This window comes from Phallusia mammillata, chromosome 1 (assembly GCF_965637545.1).
Source record: "Phallusia mammillata chromosome 1, kaPhaMamm4.hap1.1, whole genome shotgun sequence".
Taxonomy (NCBI): Eukaryota; Metazoa; Chordata; class Ascidiacea; order Phlebobranchia; family Ascidiidae; genus Phallusia; species Phallusia mammillata.
In genome coordinates, this window is record NC_137252.1 from 30,586,291 (window position 1) to 30,602,370 (window position 16,080).

A 16,080-nucleotide genomic window follows, 5' to 3' on the forward strand; every position below is an offset into this window, starting at 1 on the left:
ATTCATACAGTGTGTTTGGTTGGTAGGTAAAATTGGAATTAGGAAGAAACTGAATATTTGCAATTTCTTCAACATTTGAAACAGTATCAACTGAAAAAAAACAGTTTGCAAGAACCAATATTACTGGTGCAAAAGGTGGGACTGTAGCCACAAAAACATTACCTGCATGGAATGAAAACGTGATAGCTTGTGGTACATCTTGAAAACAGGACAGAAACAAGTGAGCATCAGTAGCATTATTGGGTTGAGAAATTATTCCATTATTACTGCCATCAGTCAAAAAAACGCCAATTAAGTTTCCAGAGTCACTGGATACACCAGAATAAACCTGTGTGCAAACAACATTTTAGAAAAAATATAAACCTTTAAAATTTAAAATTTAATACGACACATTGACACTTTAACTTAGTTTGTAGTCTAATATGATGCAAGAATTTTTATTACTATATAAATAAAATTAAGAATGTTTTATTATTACCTACCTAGATCATAGTACGCCAAGGTGTACCGAATCAAATTACTATTACCTAGGCTTAAGTTTTAAACAGGGTAAAAATCGCCACTGCTTTTCTCGCATAATAATGCAAAAATAATTTCTGCACCTCATTCAACGAAGGCACGTCTTTGCACGTTTGGGTTGATGCGAAAATTTGAACGTGTAGGGGACATTCCCCAACATAAGGGGACAACCCCGTTGAAACAACTCTTTTCATTTGACCAATGATACTATACAACACGATCGGACACTTCTGTCTTAACCAATCAGATGTTTCTGCCGTGTCACGCACCACTGAGATTACGTTACGGACGGGTAGTTTCCTTCCGCAAAGTGCAGCCTGTTGGTTAAGTCTTCCAATTTTCGTGCTCTTTTGCCAATTTTACTCGGTTAAACGTTTCAGGGATCTTTGATTATCTGTTATTTAAAAATGTCAAAGCATTGTTGCATTCCGGGGTGTGCTGGAAAACGCCCGAACCCCTTGTACAGCGTACCAGCGAAAAGGTTTTGTCCACCTGACAAAAAGGACTGGGCTAAAAAGTTGGAATGCATTATTTTGTCACTGCGAGCTGATCGGGATATTCATGATTTGTTTTTACGAGACAGTGTCAAAATATGTGACAAACACTTTGCTGAAGAGGATTTTGTGCAAGGTAAGTCTGTTATAATTAGGTACAAGGAGTTTACAGAGCTGTATTGCATAATTTTAGACAATCAGGTGACCGACCTAACATCTTTTACAGCCAAGAAGCGAAAGGTGTTAAGGACAGGGGCCATCCCAATCTTTCACATGCCTAAAAAATTATATTCCAGTACTGCAGTTGAGCGTAGACCACCGAAACACCGAGTTTTTGTAGAAAAATGTTTATACAAAACATTTGCAACATTTGTCAGTGCAGCAAAGCAGTACGTGGCCACATCAAACTCCTGGAAGGTTAAAAACGTGTCAGATTCCAATATACACATATCCAAATCAAGTCAATATGACCAGGAGGAGTATTCAGTTTATGTTAATGATAATATGCAAATTGATGTTCATCATTTTGGGTGGCCAGGAAAAGTTACTCTTGAAGTTAAAAAAAACACAGTTCATCAGCTTTTGATGTTTGTGGAAAATTTAAATATCTGTAAGGGAATACAATGTGGTGACAAGGAAAATGAAACAAAGCTTGCAGTCAAGCAAATACTCACGAGCCCATGCAAGCCATTTGAAAATAGTCCACCAATGATAACACATTATGCAACCAGGTTAGAGTCTCAGTAGTTACAAGTTGATTTGCTTGAGCACAGGTGTGTTTATTCACAAACGATTGTTTTTTCCTCAGAAATACTGATTGCATTTTATTTGTGGAGAAGGGCCATGACATATGTAAAAAGTGCAAAAATGAAGAAGAGACAATTCAAAAAAGGATAAAAGAACGCGTCCGTTACAGAAAAGTTGTATTGCATCAACCACTACAAAAAGTTTCAGTGTCCAGATCATTAGGTTCCAGGGTAAAGGAAACATTAGTAGATAAACAGGAAAAGTAAGACTTATGTTTATTTAATTGAGGGCACTGACAGCAGTAACAAGTTAACATTAATCGAGAAAGTATCTAAAGACTAGTATGATAGAAATGTATATTTGCAGAATATGTCATTTACAAGCCCAAATTGATGATCTTTTACAAAACCCTGCAAAACAAATAACTTTAGAAAAGGATGTGCATAATGATATTCAACAATGTTTACTGACAGGCCAGTATTTTTGAAAAGGTTTATTCTGTTTAGCTGAAGTGTGAAAAAATTAATTCATATATCTGTATTTTAGAGAAGGAAAATGGTACAATTGATAAATTTCATGATCTCTTTTGGTCTCAACAAACAAAATTAAATTTAACTGAAAAAAAATCCCACCGCTTTCATCCAGATTTAATCAAGTAAGAACAATTTTTGAAAAATATATATATTGAGTATACCGGTCATGTATATTCATCATGTGTAGGTACTCATTAATGCTGTATGGAAAGGGCCCAAAAGCTTACAAAATGTTACAGGATACTGGATTGCTTGTCTTACCTTCTCAACGAACTCTTAGGCGATATCGGTAAAATGTCCCATTTTTTTACTTTTTTTTCACTGAGTGGCACATTTTTTAACATATAACATGTTACTTAATTAGAAATGCTTTACGGCCAGATACTGGAATTGATGACAACCTTTTAAAGAGTTTGTTTGCCCAATGCAACATAAGTGACCATTCCCGTTATGATTATTGTCGATGAGATGAAAGTAAGAGGTAAAATACAAAGTAGACCAGTGATTCCTAATTGAATGAAAAAATTTAAGGAACCTGTTGGTACATAATAATATTTATTTTGCAGAAGAACTTGTTTTTCAATCATCAACAAACAAATTTATTGGTTATGTTGACTTTGCAAATAGTGGCTCTGGATGCTACAACAACCAACCCTTAGCTTCACATGTTCTAGGAATATATGTAAAAGGTATGATTAAATTTTTTATTCTAAAAAAATGTCATGATATTTGATCTAATAGCTGAAATGTCCCCAAATCCTTATTAACTCTATAAAGTTAAATTTCTAATTAATACATTAATAAAAACAGTGCATTTTAATCACAAACGTTAGTTCCCCAATTCCTAAAAAGAGTATCATATTGTTCCAATCAAATTTACAGGTATCACAAATGCAACAATTTCTTACATGATTGGACATTTCGGAAGTGTAGGTGCTGTTGGATGGGAATTGACGTCTACTATTTTAAAAACAATTACCAAACTATATTACCTATCAAACCTTTGGTGTATGGTTGTAATAGGTGGGTGGACACTCTTATTGGGTCTGTAAATTATGTTTTATGCATGAATGATATTTATTGTAGATTTTTGTTATAATGGATTCCTTGTCAAGGATTTGACTGTTTTTTTTATCATTTTTACTACAGGTGATGGATGTTCAAGCAACAGGCAAATGTTCCAACAGCTTGCAGGTGCCAGTGAAAATCAAGCATGTTGTCCCCATCCACTAAATCCCGAAAAGTACATTTTTGTTGCAATCTATAATACACCTAAAAAAAGGACCATTGTTTTTTTTAGGAAACTATATTTTGTCAGTGACCCTAGCCATCTAATAAAGACTACAAGAAACAACGTACTAAGCAGCAAACCAGGGGGAACTAAGTATCTTTGGAATGGAGAGGACATGACATGGTCAACTATTTGCAACCTGTACCATGAGAATCAAGCTACTGGCCCTCAAACTTTAACAAACCTGCACAAAATTTCCATTCAGCACCTATATCCAAGCACTTATGACAAAATGAAAGTAAACTATGCTGCTCAAATTCTGTCAAACAGCATGGCAGATGCCATAAAATCAAAAGGACACCCAATTTTTGCCAAATTTCTAAAATTAATGAATGATTTCTTTGATATTTGCAATAGTTCTTTGGGGCAGAGTAACCCTAAAAAAGCACCGATATTTCACCCCGAAGATGAGCGACTAATATGGCTGGAAACATCTTTTGTTGGTTTTCTGAATCAATGGTCACAAAACGTGGAATTTAGGCGAAAACAAAATGGGGAGTATTTCCAAGATTCCGAGAAGCAAAAGATGAAATTATCTAAGGCCACTCATGAAAGTTTAATATTTACAGCTCAGTCTCTTGTTGCAGTTACACGTGAGTTACTGGCACAAGGTGCGGAGTACGTAATCCTAAAAAGGCTCTCTCAAGATGTTTTGGAAGCATTTTTCGGAAATGTTAGAGAGTCTGGTGGTTATAGCAGAAACCCAAATGTTAACGAATTCAGTCACAGGATGCACAATATTAACTTTACCAGATCAATTAAAAGAAACAATGGAAACGTTAGTTTTTGTGGTGAAAAAGTTTAATATTTTGTCTTTTTATGTTTAGAATTGTTTCTCTTTTTTTGTTATTGTTTTTCAGTTGGTTGTTTGTAATAGAGACTATATATACCGCTTTTCTTTGGCATTATCATTTAATGTTATGATTTGGAATGTGTGCTGGCCTACTACGGTTTTTCATTTAATTTTGTACTTGTGTGCATTTTTAATTTTAATTCATAAATAAAGTATGAGTTAAATTTAACTTATATACCTATTTATTTCAAGTCAATAAGATTTTACAAAAAATTAAAAAATTACACACATATGTAAGTGGAAAATAGCCCATTTTATTATTAGGAAATTAATTTCAGATCTGTTCTCAGAGAGCTTCTTGGTCCTTTTCCTTTGTTTTTCTTGGTGGTAAGCTTTTTCTGTTGAAAAAGTTGAGTGACACGTTTAGCATAGGCGTGGCCACGAGTGCGAACATATTTTTTAATCACTTGGGAAAGTCCATCCAGTACATGATTCATTGTGTTGTCATGCTCATCCAAGTAGCGTTCAAGTATGTGCAAACTTTCATCAATAATTTCTTCGGCTATAAGCAAGGGGTCTAATTCTGGTTTAGGCTTTGAGATTACGTTTTTTATTTTCAGTTCAGTGGAAATAAACACTGTTTGACACATTTCGGAAATTCCCCAGCAGTTTTTGTTTTTGCTCGGATTTTCTCCTCGAAGAAAGGGTCTCCAGTTTTATGGTACAGGCTTCTTATAACTCTACCACCAATATAACAGCACACTTCCTTCTCAATATCATTCAGTGCCCTTTCTCCATTACTTTTGATTAAAAGGCCTGGTGACAGATTTTTCCTGTTTGCCAAGGTTGGCAAGATTTCGCTCATTACAGCCCGTGTGGCTGTGGTCAATTGGTCGTTATGAAACAAGGTCAAAACCTGCGCGTGAAAGCAGTTGCGCTCTGACTTGATTCGTAGGCAGCAAGGATGGAGGCACTAAGATTTTGGGTCAGTGCCGTTACTGCTGGTTCCGCGCCGGTATAAGTGGCAGCCTTTTCTGAAGCTTTAGTCCATAACTCCACTAATTTAGGGGTATCTAGTACATTTTGAGAGTGATTGGGCTGGTGTTTTCTTTTTTTGTGCATATCCATTCCTTTCAAAGATGTGAACTGCTTTAAACATACATCACAATTTACGCTTGAGTCTTCGTTTTCCATCATAGATAGTTCAATTTCAACCATAATCTGTTCAATTGCCTCATTGAAGCAAGTACTTTCGTTTTCATCCATTTCAAAGTTTGACTTTACACTCGACGGTATGTAGCTAGCGTCTACAAGCACTTCCACATGTAAACTCATTGAAGCGTGTGACGGCAGAAACAAAAAAAGAAAAAGGCAACTCTCACGCAATGAAACCAACAAAGAAAAAAAGAAAAAGGCAAACGAGTGTCCGATCGTGTTGTATAGTATCATTGATATCATTGAAAATCAAATTTTGGAGCGATGAAATATAAAATCACTTGTGTGCTTAGGGTATTACACGAAATTTGAAAATAAAAAAAAAACATTTGGCCCGCCCAAAAATGTTGTGCAATTCATGCGGCCCGCAGTACTAAGTAGGTTCCCCACCCCTGATTTAACGCATTGAGTAAAATGAAATAATGCAATTTTAAAACCTGAATCGAAGCCGAACCCCTAAAAATAATAAACATGAACCCCAGCGGAATCTGAACTTACATGACAAGTAGTTCTAATCTAAAGTTCAAGGTAAATGCAAGATTTAAGTTTCTTACATACACCTTTCTGTACTTAAAGGACCAGGAAGTCGAATCGAAAATGACCCCGAATCCGCGAACTGTTTGAGCGGTTTCATTTATCAAACCCGAAACCGAACCCGAAACGCTAATTACGGTTTCCTGAAAACCCGAACCAGAGTTGAACCCTATATTTCGTTTTGCGTTGGACGCGAACCGGAACCAAACCAGTCAAAATGCAGTCTGTATTATATTTTGTGATTCTTTTTTTCTAACAGCACACTGAAGAATACGCAAGATAACAACTACAGAGCGTGTCAAAAATAACAGCGCACGGTCAAAACTCCTTTGGAGTGTGATAAGGCCATCTATGGGTAGAATTAAAATTAAATAAAAGCGGATTTAAACCGGTTTAAAAACCGCAAACCGGTTCGGGCCGGGTAACTTGCCCGAACCAGTACAAAACCTGAACCCGAAAATATACATTTTGTAAAACCTGAAGCAGAGTTGTAAACGGGCTTGAAATTGGAGCCCGACCCCGACCCGAACCCGAAAGTACAAGCCTAAAACCCGGCCCGTTTAGGCCGAAAAGTTTGATTGACATGCTTATACAAGCCCCAGAAACCATAACAACAAACACAATAGACAGTTGGTCATTAACGAGGCGTTTAGGGCTTTTTGATATTAGGTTAGGTCCAGCAACTGGCTACTTAAACAGATGAGTTGAGTTGAGTTGAGTTTATTTCGCCGGTGACACAAATCGTAGCAGCACAATTGCACTAAAATATTCACCAAGCCGGAAATAGCTGCGCAACGTTGGGACGTTATAAAGCGCGACAAAGGTAAGGGCACAATTGGTGGAAAGATGATAAACGCGCTGCAGCTACACCGTTACTAATAGCGTTATGTGGCAGGGACTCACAACGGAGGGTGAGGTTGGCGCATTGGGACATCAAGACTGGGGGGGGAAACGTTGGTGGAACCAGCCAGGTTGGGACCTAATCTAACCACCCGTGTTAGGGAAAGAGGGTGGGGTTCAACAGGAAAAGATAAATTTATACCAAAAAAATACTGACACAGAGTGTAGTCCGGCCCGAATCAAATCAATAACGTTTAATATTTGGCTTGTTCATTTCCGTTTTAACCTCTAATACAGGATCTGCTTAAATCCCTAGATAAATTACTTCTACTTTTTTAGTTTGGGCCAGTGTGACATTTTATCTAATGTTTACTGTTTTAACCCATTTTATCAAGCTCGAACAAAGACCTTCATACGTTCGGTGACCCCAATTAAATTTCTGCACAATGACATAATCCGGAAACACCCGGAACATCAGCCATTAAGCTACCTTTGTTATGCACAAGTAAACAAAAAAGTATTGTATTGTTACGTTTGTTTAATGCATAAAGCAGAAGTGGCGTGATGTCAACAGTGAATACCTTAATGTTTTTATGATGTTCTGGATTTTGCGCTAAACATATGCTATAAGGCCAAATGAGTAAAGTTTTCGAAACAAAATTCGGCAGTTAACAAAATGTACCCCATACTGCCAGGTGTAAAAAAACATTCCCTTTTGGGGGCGAAGGGTAGTAGTGGCATTCAGCCGGTTCGCACAAGTTCTACAGAACCGTCTCGCCAAATTTTATGAGATCAGCGAAACGATTAGCATTACTGGTTACCGTCAGTGGACTTTTTGTAACAGAACCGGCTAAAAAATATGACTTTTGTGATAGAATCGTCAGAAATATAAGACTTTTGTGATAGAACCCGCCGAGAAAATATTTGAATCCCACTGCTGACGAAGGGTGCATGTTAATTGTCTTACCCGGCACATCCCTGTGGGTCCGAGGTAACCAGAATCCATTTTGGCAGCAATTTTTCGTCCCGGTGTGGCATCTGTTACTGCCATCGTAAAAAACAAGCAGTCCGATGCCGATGTAAGGTGAGTCCTTCTGGTTGCGTCCGTAGTGTCAGTGTAGACACATGCTGTGTTGAATAAGCATACATAAATAAACTGCAATAATAGGAGGTAAGCTACAACAGTGGTCGGTAATCGCCAGGCCGCGGACCGGTACCAGGCGTTCGTTACCGGGCCGTATAGTTTTTCAGATAAAATGCTTTAAAACATTTTGCCCAAATATCCTGGGGATGACAAACTAATTTATGCGTTATTATTGTTAAATATTTGTAATTTTTTGAAGACCGGTCCGAGATAAAATTTCAGTTTCAGAAACGGTCTGCAGAACAAAAACGGTTTCTAAACCATGGGCTACAATACAATAGTCACGTGAAATCATATAAAACTGTATTGTAAGAAACGACAGTCTCTAAAAAAATAAAAACGGTTCACATTCAAATCTTTGCCGGGCGAAAGAAAATAATACAAAAGAGGCACTTCAAAAACAAAAAATCCACGCAATCATTTAATGCTATCAAGAAACAGCAACGTACCTTCGGATTTCCACGCAAAAAGCAAAAGCAGCAGGAAAATCCCTCGATGGACAACCATCTTTTTAAGGTTCACAGCCACTTACTTTGATTGGAACCTAATCTCTATACTGATCCAAACTCTGTTTACAAGAAATATATTAGTGATAGCCATCTTACAGTAACTATATGTGTCTTAGGCTTTTCTTTAATGCTTACAATTATGTTTTTAACTTTTAAGAAATTCTCAAACATGTAACACACGATTAATGTATTCTATTAATGTTGTACTCTTTATATACATATGCTCTCTGGTAAAATGCACCTTTTTAAGATAAGGTCAAACTTGCAAACTCAAATCGCTTATTAGAAAAGAAATCACAAAAAATATGTTTACTATAGGTATACACACAAAATCTGCACCCACATTATGTTGCGATGACTACGTGATCGCTTTGTTCTTTTACCTGAGTCGCAGGATGTTGTAATGTTGTTTCGTTAAAAGCCTTACTTGACCCCGTTTGCTTTCCGGGGGGGTCCGCTCTTATGTGCCAAATCATCTTCCGTCGATATGTGGACGATAGTAAACACCGGTAACGCGTCATACCGTTCGTAGCAACGAAACCATTGCGCTTTCAGGATAGGGTAAACGATAGCAAGCTTAAGGCATTACATTCGAAATTTCGCCCTCAAGAAAATAGCATGACTTAAGAAACACCATAGTTCTGCTCATTAGTTTAATGAGGAAAATAACGGCCAGACTAGACAAAGCGACATGCTTTATTATTCAAACGTTGTGGCAATGCAAATACCAACATCAGTGATATGATGAATATACTTGTTCTAGAGCAGGGGTTCCCAACCTTTTTTCGATCTCGTACCACTTCGACGCTTTGTACTGCCACGCGTACCACTTCTTGCAGAACAACTTATTCAATCGAATCATATTTTATTAAGAATAGTAATATTGGCCTACTAAAATAACACTAAAGCAAATTTAATGATATTTTTGCTTTTGTTTACTGTCCACCAATTGGCTGAGCAATCATTTGCCGTAATCAACGCCCACTGTCCCACAGCGTTGTACGGCTTTTCAAAGCAACTGTGCTTCTTGTTGGCAATTGACATGACCTGTAGTTTCACCCGATCCGTCTGGAAGTCCCCGATTAAAATCGACTGTGTTACGCAGAATAATGCGTTTCTTATCGGGCGGGATTAGAATCTTCAGAACCTGTGTTATAACACAGCCCGATTGCAGACGGTTTTATCGGTAATGGCAGTGGAGCATTAAATTTGTTTTTTATTGGCAAATATTATTTTTGCTGTGATAATAATCGCAGGTAAATTGGGTTTTATATCAAAATGGCAGTTAATTGTAAAACAGCAAGACAAAAACAAATGCATTCTAAGCTGTGAGATGAATATGTTAAACACTAAAATGGGCCAAGAATCAAGATTGAAGTACCTGATTGGCATCAAGGTTCTGGCAATGAAGCAATGCAAAGAGACCTTTCAGTGAGAAGAATTTCAAGTTCTTACCTTTATGTAAAGCAAAGTGAGGACCAGCACACTGTCATATGAGGGCTTGTAGATTGGATTTGAATTGAAATGATTCACAGTAAGTGGCTGCCTTGTTACTGCCTTTCTAAACTCAACTCTTTCTGTATTTCTGGCTGATGTTATTTTGAATTTTAGCACAGTTAAAACCCCCAATATTGAATATTAACTCCGTTTTATAACACTTAGACTGCTTATTGGTGACTAAACTCAAGCCTCTTTTGTTTAACCCTTAATTGTCAAGTCAAATGAGCATACACTTTATCTTTATTTTTTTATTGCAGTTCACCATCTGGAAAAATGCTTAAAGCTTGAAAAAATCAACAGGAACATTCCATATCAAAAAAATTGAAGAAACTCTTTCATTGCGGAAGAATTTTGTCGACAAAAACAGCTCTCTCTTAAAGTGTCAGCAAAATCATTGATTTATACAACCTGTTACTTGCCTCACAGGAGGAAATTGTATGTCGAGATATGCACCACATACTTTAGTTTTACATGAATCAAATCGGAATATGTGTTATTTCTTTTCCACTGTTCTACCTGCCTGCAAGTTTATTTATTAGTTCTTATACCCAAATTAAGAATTTGTATTCAAACATTTGTAGGCGTTGATATTATTTTACCTCCATGGTGATTATGGTCTCATGTAAATTCTGAGAATGTTTTGCACTCTGATGTAGAATCGGACAGTGAAGTGATTCATCAGACATAAATCGAGAACCTCTAGTTTTGACCAGTAGTCTGCATGATAGCATGTTGTAACAATTGGGTGGTTCAACCTCATTTTTCACATGATATCCGGTTTAATTTTCTTGATAATTCAGCAAATCATTACATTTTCAGCTGTACAATATTGTTTCACCTTTTTGTTTTATTTTAGTCTGTTTACTTAAAGATCCTTGTTTAGTATGTACTATATGTACTTGTAAATGCAGGTTTTAACTGACCAATCAACCAATTGCTGTGAATGTAATGATTTATTCTCTTCCCATTTATTTCTGCTTTCATATAACTATGGGACTCAACTTGAAAATGTTGAAGTGTGGAAATTGGGTTCATAAGGTGCTTTTTCCATCAATAAAGTGTTGTCCTCACTGTGCATTTGGTGTTTCATCATTTTCATTAGTACAGGCTTTAACGTGTTTGAGACCACTAACGGCTTGAGGTATATGTAAACGGTTTTCACACGCCAACTCTAAACAACATTCAGTAAACGCTTGCAAAATATCGTTTAAATCTGATCATAACCTCGTAAATGAGAGACGTGCATCATAAGCGAACGCAAGGCATGACCGCTTTAAAAATGATTTTTGAGCTGTCGAATTATGTAGCCTATAAAAGCTCCAGATGACAAACGGTTTAAGATAAACACAAACGGTTTTCACAGGTCAACTCTAAAATACATCCAGTAAAGGCATACAAAATGTCGTTTAAATCTGATCATAACCTCGTAAATGAGAGGCGTGCATCATAAGCGAATGCAGGGCATGACCGCTTTAAATATGATTTTTGCGCAGTCAACCAATGGTATACAAGCTCCAGATGTTAAACGGTTAAAGATAAACACAAACGGTTTTCACAGGTCAACTCTAAAATACATCCAGTACAGGCATACAAAATATCGTTTAAATCTGATCATAACCTCGTAAATGAGAGGCGTGCATCATAAGCGAATGCAGGGCGTGACCGCTTTAATAATGATTTTTGTGCTGTCGAATTATGTAGCCTATAAAAGCTCCAGATTATAAACGGTTAAAGATAAACACAAACGGTTTTCACAGGTCAACTCTAAAATACATCCAGTAAAGGCATACAAAATATCGTTTAAATCTGATCATAACCTCGTAAATGAGAGGCGTGCATCATAAGCGAATGCAGGGCGTGACCGCTTTAAATATGATTTTTGCGCAGTCAATCAATGGTATACAAGCTCCAGATTTTAAACGGTTTAAGATAAACACAAACGGTTTTCACAGGTCAACTCCAAAATACAGCTAGTAAACGCATACAAAACATCGTTAAAATGTGATAATAACTTTAAACCGTTTAAAATCTGGAGCCTGTACATCAGTGGTTCCCAAACTTTATCTGCTCGCGTACCATTTTTTGGGTTCATGCAGCGTTCTCGTACCACCTACAATAATTGTCAGAAAACTCCAGAATTCGCAAATAAAAAATGATGGACAAAATGTTTAATGAATAAAAATGTTACTAAACTTTACTAACTAACTTTACCTTAGTAACTTTAGCCTTTAGTAACCAAAGGCTCGTAAATATTAAACAAAAATTAGTCAAACTTTTACCGCCCTGGCTACAGTGCCACTGTTAACACAACTAGTAGCATATTACAAAATCTGACTTTAAGGATTTATTACGTCGTAATAACAGATTCATAACGTCATAATACACCTATTTCGTCACAAAGAAAGCCTGCTTTACAGTTCGATGCGTCAATCAATACACCAAGGAATTAGAATTTAGTAGGGATACACCAAGGAAATTTTATATAGTATGAAATTTCACGCTCTACGTAACTTGTGTAAATTAAAATAGTTACGATAATCACTAGAAGATCATTTGCGATCGTTTGGTGTGAACTGAATAAGTTGCTCGCGTACCACCTTGGAGACCTTCGCGTACCACTAGTGGTACGCGTACCATAGTTTGGGAACCACTGCTGTACATGCTATGGGTAGACCGCGCAAAAATCATTTTACAGCGGTCATGCCCTGCGTTCGCTTATGATGCACGCCTCTCATTTACGAGGTTATGATCAGATTCAAACGACATTTTGTATGCCTTTACTGGATGTATTTTAGAGTTGACCTGTGAAAACCGTTTGTGTTTATCTTTAACCGTTTAAAATTTGGAGCTTCTATAGGCTACATAATTCGACAGCGCAAAATCATATTTAAAGCGGTCACGCCCTGCATTCGCTTATGATGCACGCCTCTCATTTACGAGGTTATGATCAGATTTAAACGATATTTTGTATGCCTGTACTGGATGTATTTTAGAGTTGACGTGTAAAAGCCGTTTGCGTTTACCTTAAACCGTTTGTCATCTGGAGCTTTTATAGGCTACATAATTCGACAGCTCAAAAATCATTTTTGAAGCGGTTATGTCATGTATTCGCTTATGATGCAAGCCTCTCATTTACGACGTTATGATCAGATTTAAACGATATTTTGCAAGCGTTTACTGAATGTTGTTTAGAGTTGGCGTGTGAAAACCGTTTACATATACCTCAAGCCGTTAGTGGTCTCAAACACGTTAAAGCCTGTACTAATGAAAATGATGAAACACCAAATGCACAGTGAGGACAACACTTTATTGGTGGAAAAAGCACCTTATGAACCCAATTTCCACACTTCAACATTTTCAAGTTGAGTCCCATAGTTATATGAAAGCAGAAATAAATGGGAAGAGAATAAATAATTACATTCACAGCAATTGGTTGATTGGTCAGTTAAAAACCTGCATATACAAGTACATATAGTACATACTAAACAAGGATCTTTAAGTAAACAGACTAAAATAAAACAAAAAGGTGAAACAATATTGCACAGCTGATAATGTAATGATTTGCTGAATTATCAAGAAAATTAAACCGGATATCATGTGAAAAATGAGGTTGAACCACCCAATTGTTACAACATGCTATCATGCAGACTACTGGTAAAAACTAGAGGTTCTCAATTTATGTCTGATGAATCACTTTTACTGTCCGATTCTACATCAGAGTGCAAAACATTCTCAGAATTTACATGAGACCATAATCACCATGGAGGTAAAATAATATCAACGCCTACAAAAGTTTGAATACAAATTCTTAATTTGGGTATAAGAACTAATAAATAAACTTGCAGGCAAGTAGAACAGTGGAAAAGAAATAACACATATTCCGATTTGATTCATGTAAAACTAAAGTATGTGGTGCATATCTCGACATACAATTTTCTCCTGTGAGGCAAGTAACAGGTCGTATATATACATCAATGATTTTGCTGACACTTTAAGAGAGACCTGTTTTTGTCGACAAAATTCTTCCGCAATGAAAGACTTTCTTAAATTTTTTTGATATGGAATGTTTCTGTTGATTTTTTCAAGCTTTAAGCATTTTTCCAGATGGTGAACTGCAATAAAAAAATAAAGATAAAGTGTATGCTCATTTGACTTGACAATTATGGGTTAAACAAAAGAGGCTTGAGTTTAGTCACCAATAAGCAGTCTAAGTGTTATAAAACAGAGTTAATATTCAATATTGGGGGTTTTAACTGTGCTAAAATTCAAAATAACATCAGCCAGAAATACAGAAAGAGTTGAGTTTAGAAAGGCAGTAACAAGGCAGCCACTTACTGTGAATCATTTCAATTCAAATCCAATCTACAAGCCCTCATATGACAGTGTGCTGGTCCTCACTTTGCTTTACATAAAGGTAAGAACTTGAAATTCTTCTCACTGAAAGGTCTCTTTGCATTGCTTCATTGCCAGAACCTTGATGCCAATCAGGTACTTCAATCTTGATTCTTGGCCCATTTTAGTGTTTAACATATTCATCTCACAGCTTAGAATGCATTTGTTTTTGTCTTGCTGTTTTACAATTAACTGCCATTTTGATATAAAACCCAATTTACCTGCGATTATTATCACAGCAAAAATAATATTTGCCAATAAAAAACAAATTTAATGCTCCACTGCCATTACCGATAAAACCGTCCGCAATCGGGCTGTGTTATAACACAGGTTCTAAAGATTCTAATCCCGCCCGATAAGAAACGCATTATTCTGCGTAACACAGCCGATTTTAATCGGGGACTTCCAGACGGATCGGGTGGTAGTTTGTAGATCGTAATGATACGAAACAACAGAAATAGTTACGTAACAATAAGAAGAGGCTTGGGGAATTTCTTTTGTAAACAAAACCAGACAAACAAAACAGAAAGTTGTGAATTCAAATTTTTGTGAAAAAAAACGAAAGCTACTCGCGTACCACTTAAAAAACCTTCGCGTACCACTAGTGGTACGCGTACCACCGGTTGGGAACCCCTGTTCTAGAGAAACACTTATGGGTATTTTTATTTCTTTTGTGAAACCCTACTTAAGAAACGCTGTCTTACATTATTTATTCGCATTCGTAAAGCTTGTTTTTGCCAATGCTAATCAGTGTTACCAGGTTGCGCTTTTGTTGCCGAATTGGGCTACTTTTGACATCGAGTTGCGGGGTTTTTTCGTGAGTTGCGGGTTGCGCCTTTTTGGGCGGGTTTGTAAATGACATTTTTTTTCGTATGACGAGTAATGATTGCATTATTATTGTGACGTCAAAAACGTTATAGGTTCAATTTGTTTTCATAAACTTAGATCTACTTTTCGTTTGGTTTAGGAAACAAGAAAATGGTGTTACTCTTGATGTTTATGTTTGAAGAGGGGGGTCAGAGTCCCGTGCCTGAACGGTCATCGTAATGGGGAATGAACCATGATGAGAGACCCTTAACACTGAAGTATTTTGGCTCTACCTTTTAAGGCCAAATATATACATACGACATGATCTACCAAGCCGATGCCAAGTTAGGTCAATTGCGAATATTTAGAATATATAGATAGAAATAGCTTTTATAATTCCAGAGGCAAGTTTATGTGGGGCCGCCATCAGTTCGACCTTAAATCATTGCTGTATCCCTGATATGCAAGATACACACTCTTGTTTAATTTTGGCTGAACTTCGATGCAAAAATGTCAAAGAAACTGTTTTCCTACAGTGGCCACTTCTTTCCAAAAAGCTCAATAAGATTTGTCCAATTGTGCCCTTTACTATTTTGCGCTCCATAAGGTTTCAACGTCGTGCAGCTATTTCCGGGTTGGTGATTGTTCGGCGAAATAAACTCAACTCAACCGATTTGTGACTACTGAAACGTATTTTAGTCTCATGCAATCGTTATTAAACGTTTATTTAAAAGCATTAAGCGACGGTCATAAGAAACATAT

The 16,080-nt window shown here is 36.8% G+C and overlaps 2 protein-coding genes, 2 long non-coding RNA genes and 1 pseudogene across 5 annotated transcripts; 2 read left to right on the top strand and 3 right to left on the bottom strand.

The window, feature by feature from the left end:
* The first annotated feature begins 615 nt into the window (after positions 1-615).
* Positions 616-2,774, top strand: LOC145218592 (uncharacterized). 2 transcript variants are annotated; one of them, XM_080086009.1, is made up of 4 exons: positions 616-1,149; positions 2,307-2,415; positions 2,481-2,582; positions 2,675-2,774. In XM_080086009.1, the coding sequence occupies exons 1-4, from the start codon at positions 927-929 to the stop codon at positions 2,685-2,687; spliced, it is 447 nt and encodes a 148-aa protein (XP_079942135.1). In that variant the 5' UTR covers positions 616-926; the 3' UTR covers positions 2,688-2,774. The 2 variants fall into 2 exon arrangements, with proteins under 2 accessions (XP_079942135.1, XP_079942128.1); XM_080086002.1 differs by having other exon boundaries at positions 726-1,149; positions 2,658-2,774.
* A 1,890-nt stretch (positions 2,775-4,664) lies between these two features.
* Positions 4,665-7,011, bottom strand: LOC145218583 (uncharacterized; annotated as a pseudogene).
* A 65-nt stretch (positions 7,012-7,076) lies between these two features.
* Positions 7,077-8,673, bottom strand: LOC145218611 (uncharacterized). The gene is made up of 2 exons (XM_080086019.1): positions 8,560-8,673; positions 7,077-8,094 (listed from the first exon to the last, which is right to left on the bottom strand). Exons 1-2 carry the CDS (start codon positions 8,615-8,617, stop codon positions 7,847-7,849), a joined length of 306 nt encoding a protein of 101 aa, XP_079942145.1. The 5' UTR covers positions 8,618-8,673; the 3' UTR covers positions 7,077-7,846.
* Positions 8,674-9,385: 712 nt separating this feature from the next.
* LOC145209417 (uncharacterized) lies at positions 9,386-11,194 on the top strand. Its single transcript, XR_013855097.1, has 2 exons — positions 9,386-10,153; positions 10,377-11,194. It is a non-coding gene; the product is annotated as an uncharacterized LOC145209417 (long non-coding RNA).
* Positions 11,195-13,405: 2,211 nt separating this feature from the next.
* On the bottom strand, positions 13,406-15,141 carry LOC145208979 (uncharacterized). The gene is made up of 2 exons (XR_013854979.1): positions 14,455-15,141; positions 13,406-14,231 (listed from the first exon to the last, which is right to left on the bottom strand). It is a non-coding gene; the product is annotated as an uncharacterized LOC145208979 (long non-coding RNA).
* Between the last annotated feature and the right edge of the window lie 939 nt (positions 15,142-16,080).